This window comes from Sander lucioperca, chromosome 21 (genome assembly GCF_008315115.2).
Source record: "Sander lucioperca isolate FBNREF2018 chromosome 21, SLUC_FBN_1.2, whole genome shotgun sequence".
NCBI classification, from domain to species: Eukaryota; Metazoa; Chordata; class Actinopteri; order Perciformes; family Percidae; genus Sander; species Sander lucioperca.
In genome coordinates this window covers 29,563,536-29,573,992 of record NC_050193.1, presented here as the reverse complement: position 1 = coordinate 29,573,992, position 10,457 = coordinate 29,563,536, and the positions used below count along the sequence as shown (strand labels likewise).

At 43.6% G+C, this 10,457-nt stretch overlaps 1 protein-coding gene across 1 annotated transcript in view; it reads right to left on the bottom strand.

Annotated features, from left to right (window-relative positions):
• Positions 1-9,511, bottom strand: part of LOC116046723 (ubinuclein-2-like) — a 25,797-nt gene extending 16,286 nt beyond the window's left edge. The window contains 5 exon segments of the mRNA XM_031295115.2: positions 2,138-2,241; positions 2,353-2,484; positions 4,706-4,807; positions 5,212-5,343; positions 8,811-9,511. Of these exon segments, the coding sequence (XP_031150975.2) occupies positions 2,138-2,241; positions 2,353-2,484; positions 4,706-4,807; positions 5,212-5,343; positions 8,811-9,155 (815 nt within the window). The 5' untranslated portion in view covers positions 9,156-9,511.
• Between the last annotated feature and the right edge of the window lie 946 nt (positions 9,512-10,457).

The following is a 10,457-nucleotide window of genomic DNA, read 5'->3' as shown; positions in this document are numbered from 1 at the left end:
ATGCAGTACAACAAGTGTGGAACAATCATTGCACGATATATTTATTCAAACTGTTGTTTTTGTCACGAGTACTTTAGCACAGAACGCAAATATTACGCGGCGATAAAGCGATGTCATTTTCCCCCGAAATGAGGTCGTTTTTTTCTGAGCCTTCGCGACACGAATAAAGACATCAACCAATCACGTTGTGTTTATTGAGGATCATCATACAACAACACGGAGGCTGCTGTCTAGACTACAGACTGAAAAGACGGCAAACTTTATTACTTCTTTCAACCTTGACAAAGACAGCGTTTACCAGAGACTCTCTTTCCGTTCTTACCTTTCACAATAAAAGCCCTAGACATACGTTACACTGGCTTCCAGAGGGACTCAAATTCATTGAATATTTCGCTAAAAGGAAACTCAATAAATAGCTTACAGTAGCTTAGTGCTAGCTTTTACTGCTTCGGGGGGGAGGCAGGGCTAGAGTCACCGGAGCTAATCCACCGTCGGTCCACTCAGCAGCCGGGGAAATAAGACGCGGTACACCTCTGGTGGTTTTGAGGAGCTGCAGCATGTATTTGTGCTCAAACTCTAGCTACTGTACAATCACTTTACCGCTGTGAGCGTCACAACTAACTATATGACTTTACTTTTGAGCCATTTCATTGGCTACCAGTGAGTGACGCTGGAGGTAGCCAAAGTTGACTTCAGTGTGGACTCGTGTTGACAGGTTGACTGTCAGGTTTTGACTGTGGAAACATGGAAACGTGAGAACGAGAGACGGCGTTTGAGTTATTTCGTTTTGAGAAGAGTTTTGTCATAATGTAAAAATTACACGGATTGACATGTCCAACTTAAGTTGCAGCTGTTGGACATTTAGTTTGGTGACAAAAGGAGTTTTTTTGAAGCACGCCATCTACACCGGAGCCACGTGTACATTACCGACCCAAAAACAAATGTGTGTCAACAACTTTTCTTAGATCTATTATCTGCTCTGGCTTTTCCAACATTTTAGACACAGATATGGTTAATAATAACGGTCCAAATATAAAGTGAAACTGCATATTTTTAATTGAAAAACATAACATTTTCTTGAGGGAGGAGCTCTAAACCCACCGCCAAATATGTGCACCTTAGGGCTCCTGCACACTGACACGCACGTCTCAGGCGCGGCTCTAGCGTGCATGCTAGAAATAGGACCGACGCCTATTTTTCACGCGACACGCCAGCGTGTTGGAAGCATTTCCAGACAACATAGAACACGAAAAGATGTTTATATGTCATGTAGACACAAATACATTTAATAAATGACATTTTGATGTTTGAAAGTCTCGAGGTTTTGACATAAATGCAGATATAAATGTCATTTAAAAAAATAATAATAAATAATTATCGATTTTTAAATGTGTCAACACAGAAGGAAATATTCTGCAGCCTATTTAGCCGTCAATACTGCCGACGTTGTCTTTGCTGTAATCAGATCAGTATATATTTATGTTTATGTTTATGGAAACATCCGTGTGTCCAGACAAGGCTAGCAGCAGCAGCGCCGCGTCAAACACCTTTCTGGTGGAAAGACATAGAAAACACCACGTAACCGCCAGGCAACGGACACGCAACAGACACACAACAGACACGCCACGCAGCCGGCCTAAGTCTTCCACAAACAGAGAAAACACTGCAGAAGGTGCATTTATATGAACTAGGCTTTAGGAGCTTTCCATCTCTACTCTCCTCCCTGTTAAGTTGCATTCAGAAATCGTCTCTTTTTGACTGGCAAGATGGCGGCGGGCAGAAAAACCAGCAGCTACAGTGAGTTGTTAAAAACCTCTTTTTAGTAAACTCTGTGAACACAACCAATGTTCTCAATGCTGAGTTCATGTGTAGAGCCCCTGGTGATACTTGGAGCAAAGTTTCATGTTGTGTGGAGCCTTTTTAGTGGTTTAAAAATAGCTATTTTGATGTGATCATAGTAGTGTCCCTAGCTCTCCCGTGGGAAACTTACTGTTCAAATCTAAACGACAGAGCAATCTGCACATTTGACTCGTCACCTCACAGACTTGTGAAAAGAGAAAATGTCGTGTGCATGGCAAACGTCGGAGGAACAACACAACCCTGAGAGGAAACAATGAGGACAGATTAAAATGCTCACCCGGTCTTTGGTACTCTGATCTTCCTGGGTTTCTTGTCCTCCAGAATTCCATCTTGCTTTTTCCGTCGTTTTTTTATCACCCGTTCCTCGCCATCTTTCATCTTCTACAAAAACAAACGTGGCTTATTAAAAGGGTATGACAACAGTCGGTTTCAGAAACCTGATAGATTTGATTATGTAGTGTGTATAAAAACTACAGAGAAGCAAGAACCTACCTTGAAGCGATGATCATCCGCGCCACCGTTTTCCCCCTCAGAGTCGGACGCCGCTCTGAACTGCAGCGTGCCCGTGTTGATGTAGAAGCCGCCATGTTTTGTGGTGAGCGAGGCCGGGACCAGCTCGTCGTACTGCAGCCGGGAGAGAAGTATAATTACTGTTAGTTTCTTCTACTACTGCGCTGTGCGCCAACCTTTTACCATGGTTTAGAAAAACCAACAAAATGTTCCCAAAGTTTACTGCACGATACTTAAAGCGTAACTCTCGCCATAATGCAACCTAGGGTCTTTTTGTGAATGTACCCGAGTCAAACTTTCGTTTAAAAGCATATTTAGGACGGAAGCACCACTTTTAAGATGTACTGTATTTTCATTTTTTGGGTCAAATGGCCTTTTGAATGGGAGTGCTAGGGGCACTTTGATGCTAGCCTCAAAATATCTATTTTTAAACCACTAAGAAGGCTCGACACAACATGAGACTTTGCTCCAACTATCACCAGGAGCTCTACACCTTAACGAACGACTTGACAACATTGTTAGTGTTCACAGAGTTTTCTAAAAAGAAAGGTTTTAACAACTCACTGTAGCTCTTGTTCTTCCGGTCTCCGTCTATCGAGCCAGTCAGAAATAGTCGAGGGAGGAGAGTAAAGATGGAGAGCTCCTAAAGCTTAGTTCCATATAAATGCACGGATTATTCGTTGTTTTGTCGTTAGTGAAACACAATATTGACCTTGTAGTTGAAAAAGGAGCCTCGTATAAGAATGACATTTCCTCCTATGGAGTCCGTTCATTCACATTCGGAGATCACCTATTTTGGACTGGGAAAATGGCGGATAGTGTAAACAACAACTGCTAACGTGAGTTTCTGAAAACCTTTCTTTTTAGCAAACTCTGAACACAACCAATGTTGTCAAGTCTTTGGTTAAGGTGTAGAGCTCCTGGTGATACTTGGAGCAAAGTCTCATGTTGTGTCGAGCCTTCTTAGTGGTTTAAAAATAGATATTTTGAGGCTAGCATCAAAGTGCCCCTAGCTCTCCCATTCAAAAGGCCATTTGACCCAAAAACTAAAATACGGTAAATCTTAAAAGTGGCGTTTCCGTCCTAAATATGCTTTTAAACGAAAGTTTGACTCGGGTACATTCACAAAAAGACCATAGGTTGCATTTTGGTGAGAGTTACGTTTTAAAAGGAATACGCCGACTTATTGGGACTTTGTCTTATTCCCCGTATCCTCCAGAGTTAGATAAGTCCATACATACCCTTCTCATCTCCGTGCGTGGTGTAACTCTGTCTAACGCTCCCACCGCTAGCCTAGCTTAGCACAGATCCTGGAGGTAACCAACTCCATCTAGCCTAGCTTAGCACAGATCCTGGAGGTAACTGGCTCCATCTAGCCTAGCTTAGCACAGATCCTGGAGGTAACCGGCTCCATCTAGCCTAGCTTAGCACAGATCCTGGAGGTAACCGGCTCCATCTAGCCTAGCTTAGCACAGATCCTGGAGGTAACTGGCTCAATCTAGCCTAGCTTAGCACAGATCCTGGAGGTAACTGGCTCCATCTAGCCTACTGCTCCAATACGTGACAAAATAACACCAACATTTTCCTATTTACATGTTGTACAAGGTCACATGACACACAGCCATCTTCTAACTGTATACATACTGGGAACTATATTCTCAGAAGGCGAAGCACTGCTACTTCTGCTACTTGGGCGGAGTGATTAGCGCAGCACCTGAAAACCCCCGTTGTTACTCTCTGCTCCTCACCACGGGGCTTCTCAGGTACTGCGAGCAAATCACTCCGCCAAAGTAGCAGTGCTTGGCCTTCTGAGAATATAGTTCCCAGTATGTATACAGACAGACAGAGTTACAACACGCACGGAGATGAGAAGGGTATGTATGGACTTATCTAACTCTGGGGGATACGGGGAATAAGCTATAAGTCCCTATAAGTCGGCGTGTTCCTTTAACTTTATGCACTTCATCAGGGCATCTCTAAGTTAAATTTAAGACTTTCTAAGACGCTTTTAAAACCTCATAGGATGAAATTTAATGCCAACTTCACAGCCATATCATGGAAACTCTGTGTGGATTTTAAGCCAGAGAAAATAAGTATTTACCAAGTTAACGTTACCTGAATTAAAAAAAAAAAAAAACATTTTATTGATATTAAACATATTATTTATACTCATGTTCATATTTAACACAGAATTTCTTTATGAAGTGTGTTTGTACTTTACTAACAGCCGTAAAGTCTAGGCGATTTCTGGCTATTAAGAAATATATATAAACGACAAAATGTAAGTAATAAATAACGTGATGACTGCGTGTGCTTTGGTGAAAAGGGAACTCACGGCTTCTGAATTGTCTATGAAAGGGTCCGTCTCATCGTAACCGTAGCCGATGTCAATCAGATCCTGCATCCTGTCCTTTTTCTTCTTCTTCGGGACACCGCCCTGCAGACAGAGGGAACACACACGACCATTTCAAATATATAATATACACACACACACAGCGTTTCACTACCTTTGTGGGGACCCGTCATTGACATAATGCATTCTCTAGCCCCTTACCCTAACCTTAACCATCACAACTAAAGGCCTAACCTTAACCCTTACCCTCATCCTAACCATAACCTAATTCTAACCCTAAAACCAAGTCTTAACCCTCAAACAGACCTTTAAAGTTGTGGGGTCCAGCATGTTGGCCCCACAAAGCTGTCGGGACCCCACAAGTAAACTGGACTCCCGGTTTTTGGACCCCACGAATATAGTGAAAAACACACACACACACACACACACACACACACACACACACACACTAAGGCTGTAACGATGCATGTATCAACTCTAACACTCACATATTTGTTCTCAAACTTCTTGGCCAGCTCTTCTACCTCCCGTCGCTCCCGGTCGTCGTCAGCAAAGGGGTCGCTGGGGTCCAGAGGGGGGGCCAGGCCTTTAGGGACTGTTGAACCTGCTGCATGCTTTACCTGAGAGGGGGGGGGGGGGGGGTAAAATGGCAAAGGAATGAAATGGGAGGAAGTAGGGCTGGGTTAAAGGAATCGATTCTCAATCAGTTAAAAATGATATCTTTGTCAGAATGATCAGTTATCGATTGATAAAAATCCAGAAATGGATCTTTTAGTACAAGCCTTTTCCCCAAGGATTTTTAGGTAAAAAGGACTTTAGGGATCAATTATTAATGTAAACATCCTGGTGAATTATAAACATATCTGAGGGTCGCTTCTCGCTTGCACAATGTACAGCAGAAGTTTCCTGAGAATATTTTATATCCAAGCTGAATGTGTAACTGAAATGTTCCTAACCTCATTGATATCGGCTCGGAAATGTAATCGGTTCGGGACTTGTGAATGGGAATTTGCTAGCCTGTGAAAACCCTGACCAACTTCCGGTAACTTTGAGATTTGCTCTGAAAGTCCGTCTGGCCAAGAGCCCATTCAAGCCCATTTCCAATGTTTCCAAATCGAGGCACCAATCACAACCGTTGAGGCGGGCTTTACACGATGACGATAGCGCAGCGACGGCGAGCAGCTTCTTGTTTACATTCAACATGACGGCCACTGAAGCGCAGCAACCCGTTGATGCCGCTGTCGCTGCTACGTCACCCGGATCGTTGCTCTGATTGGTTGAAGGGCTATCCAATTGCGTACAGAGGCGTTTGAGCGGCGTTCGTTGGTGACGCCCCTTTGGAAATGAGCTGTGAATGAAGCTTCCCCAGACCCCCCCCTCTCAGTTACAGCTGAGAAGGGTCTGGTGTCAACCAGGCTAGGGATTTGCGATACCCAGCCCTATTGTTTATTGGCTCACTGCCTTATTATCTCACATGTGCACAATTAACAACTTATGGCGCTTTTCCATTACATGGTACCTGCTCGACTCGCCTCGACTCTACTCTCCAAGTCCCTGGTACCTGCTAACAGGTACTTTTTTTAGTACCTCCTCAGTCGAGGTTCCCAGCAAGCTGAGGCGAGCCGAAAAGGTGACGTGAAAGCGACAGAGGGGGGTGTCCTGAACAAACCCGCTATTTTTAAACAGTTTAGCCAGCTGTGTTTTTTTGCTGCCTCCAGCTTCTTTAGAAACTAAATGTGTCTTCTGGCAACAACACACACCTTCCACGTTCTGTGTCGCGTTAGGTCACGGTAGTTTACAGCGGCGCCACTTGTTTTACAGTTCTGCGGAGGCTCCGGCAGAGCTAACGCCATAGCCTACGTACACACACACATGCTGGCTCGACGCACACACCAGCGCACAAGTATAAACATCAGGCCACTTACACAGGCTACAGAGAAAGCTCTGTGTGGAGCCTCCACAGAACTGTAAAACAAACTCATACAAGCTCATAGCTCAAGTTATACTTGTGTGCTGGTGTGTGCGTCGAGCCGACAGCCACACTGAGGCGGGACTAAAATCTGCAATGGAAAACAGACGCACAGTGTGTCGAGTAGAGTCGAGCAGGTACCATGTAATGGAAAAACGCCATTATTTAAGTGACATCTCGGCCTCAGGGATGCCAGGTAAGGCCCCTCCCGTTCTCCTGAGACAGGTAGGAAAGATTGTTGTACCACCTCAGACCTCAGGTGGTCTGGGACAGGTCTGCTTTCTGTCCCCAGAGTCACAACTAAACAGGTGGCGGGAGCAGTGTTCAGGTTTTATGCTCCACATATCTGGAATAAACTCCCAGAAAACTGCAGGTCTGCCGCAGCTCTTTTAAATCAAGGCTGAAGACCTTTCTTTTTAATGCTGCCTTTCTTTAAATAATTGTTCATTTCTTATACTGCACTGTAACTTTTATTCTTGTATTTTATCTGTTTTAGATTTTTTTTTGGTTGTTTTTAACTGCTCTTTGGGGTTTATTGTAAAGAACTTCTGAATTGCCCTGTTGCTGTGTTAGAATATTTACATTATCAAAAAGGATAGACAGAACCACTGAAGTTATAATAAAGTTTTGTTCACTTGCAAGTAGAGTCAGTTTACAGTACTCACAGCACAAGTACAGAAAGTGACTAACGTAAGCCTCAAACAGTAGCTTATTTATTTGTGAAATACAATCATAACAGAATTTGATGTCATCAATTGTCCATCTTGTCAGTTTAGATGTTGTCTCCTCTATCTGGTCAGACTCAATGGCGTCCCCTTTATCTGGTTAGAGAGATGTATGTTCTGTCCTCGAGCTCCGGTCAAGATAGACAATGACTCCATGTTATCTTGTGTGAACAATAGGGGTGGTACGGTTCATGAAAAAACATGCAAAACGCTCGATTTGCATGTCTGGGTTCGGAGCGTGTGTGTCGCACGGTTCGTCAGTACACTGTTAATGTGCACTAACCACTTACTGCCGTAGTGCCCACATAACATGGAGTCAAGATAGACAATGACTCCATGTTATCTTGTGTGAACAAGTAGTGTTATGTTTTCTTATGCAAAAATAGTTTAATTTAACAGAGAGAGAGAGAAGGCAGGAGGCTGCAGTCCATCAGGACTAAAACCTCACGCCAAAACAACAGTTTCTTCCTGGCTGCAGCTGGACTCATCAACATGTCCCGGGACCCCCACTGGCAGACTCTAAATCCCCTCCAACAGTCACTACACAGTACATTAACATCCATCCTGGGCTCTCTTATCCCTGACCACTGGCATATTATATAAATTGTGAACTTTTGCACAACCACACTGCCTTCTTTTCCTTCCTAAAACGGTTATATTGTACACACGTTATAGTCTTTGACATATTTTTAGTGCAATATTTCTATTCTATTGTTACTATATTTGTGTTTTTGACTGTTGCACTTATTTGCTCTATGGTTTATTCCCTTTTTTACATGTTTATTGTAAGCACCAAACACACCAAGGCAAGTGAAAAACTTACTTTGGCAATACATCTCATTCTGATTCACATCGTGGTGTCTACTGTGTGTCTCTACTCTCTACTAACCTGTCCAGACTTTGGCCCAGGGTTATGTATATACTTTACACCCCACTCCATGTGTACTTGTCTTGATATTATGTCGTATTTGTATATTTGTATGTTTTTATATTATGTTGATATGTGCCTATATGTATGCTGTTGTCTCTATTGTATAGTATGTGCCTATATTACTATTTGTCTATTGAATGTTTACAACTACATGCCTATTTGTTGAATAATGCAAATAGACAGTTAACACCTACCGAAGTCAAATTCCTTGTGTATGTATGTGAGTACACTTGGCCAATAAAAACTGATTCTGATAATAAATAAATAAATATTGCGCAAAATAATAACAGTTATTCACTGGCTAACTGGCTTGTTAACACCACTAGTGCACAACATATTTGAGAGTGACATCACAGCCTCACCAAGCAAACAATGAATGCAGCACTTGTGAAGTGATGCCAGGTTAGGCCGCTCCTGTTCACATCATGGTGCCTGCTGTGTGTCTCCTCTCTCCTAACTAACCTGAGTGAGAGTTGTGTTGACCAGCTCGCCGTAGTTGAACTCGGAGGACCCCCGATCATTCGGCTCGGCTAGCGGGAGGTTGAGGCGGACGGTTGGCTTCCCATCCTCCGTCTCGGCATCGCCTCCTTTCGGGTTAACGTTCCCAAACAAGCCGCCGTTGCCGCCGCTGCTGCCGCCACCACCTCCTGACCCGACCGCCGCGGCACTTCCACCTCCATCTTTCCCAAAAGTGAGGTCGACCACGGCCTCGTCTTCGCGGCGACGTTTCTTGCTGGACTCCGAGCTCGGCGGCGAGGTGCTGAAGGATGAGATGGTGATGAACGGCACTTTCCTCGGCTCTGCCATTTGTTTTTACGTTCTACGTACCAACGGCTGTGCACGCGAAACGGGCAGCTAGCTAAGCCTGGAGATGGTCGACAAGTGGAGCTAGCTAGTAGCTCTGCTAGCTAGCTATCTTCCTCAGAATGAGTGCGCGACGACTTTTATCTCCTTTCAGCCCGTATTAATCCATATAGTATTATCCCTGGCAGAGCCCCCGTCCCCTACGAAGGACTTAAACAGTGAGAAATAGCTGTTTTAAGCGCTTCCATGTAGCCGATGTTAGCTACCGCAAGGAGGATTCTGAAGTAGCCATCTTGATCATTATTATCATTATTCAGTGGCTGGGCGTGCGTATGAAAAGAAAGCGGAAGCCGGGGAGGAACAGGGGACAGCGTTCGTCCAATGGCTGAGCTGGAACACGCCCACCTGACACACACGCGCGAATGTGGAGGAGATGATTGTTCTTTACAGGCGGGATGTCTGGACCCGTGAACGCATCTCTACTGTTTACTACAGTTAGGAATTAGACGTGTGATGTGTTTTTTCCCCTTGTAAAATCCGGAAAAGACGCATTACATTCCCCACCTTAAGATAAAGAGCTGCGCTTCAAAAGTACGAGTGAACTTCAACTTTGTAATGAACTACGAGGACAAATACAAAGAATTTAAATCCGGCTTATTGTTGACTTTTCGTTTATCTGTACTACACTGACCACAGATTCTGTTCAAAGTATACTTTATTATCCCAGAGTTGGGAAATTAGTTTGGTCAAAGTGCAGCACATTTAGACCAGGGTTCAAATTAGCACCATTTACCAGCCAAATGCTGGTAAAATATGCAAGTGGCTGGTAGATTTGCTTCAGTCAACAGCCAAAAAAACAATGGTACTCTATTAAAGTGGCTGGTCAAATTTGAACATTCACTAGCCATTTGGCTGGTGGACGAAAAAGTTAATTTTGAACCCTGATTTAGACCTTGTGTGGTGTTTAGGTCTGTGGGACCCGTTTTCAATGTTTGCTAAAAGAAGAATTATGCTATTTATTATTTCTTCTAACTCAAACTCATTGGCCTTGGCTTATTTTCAATGACTGCACACGGTACACCCCCCCTACACATTTATTTTATTGGTTTATTTGATAGGGACCGTGCATATTTATGAACATTATTGTATAAAAACAGCATGTAAATATGCCAGAATTAGTTAAAATAACTACTTTCCATCTGCAGTCCCTAGGCAGGTAACATAGGACTAACAGAGACAACCAGCAGTCATCCACTATACATTAAAAAGGTAAACATAAAAGTGACACTGACAAAACAAAAATAC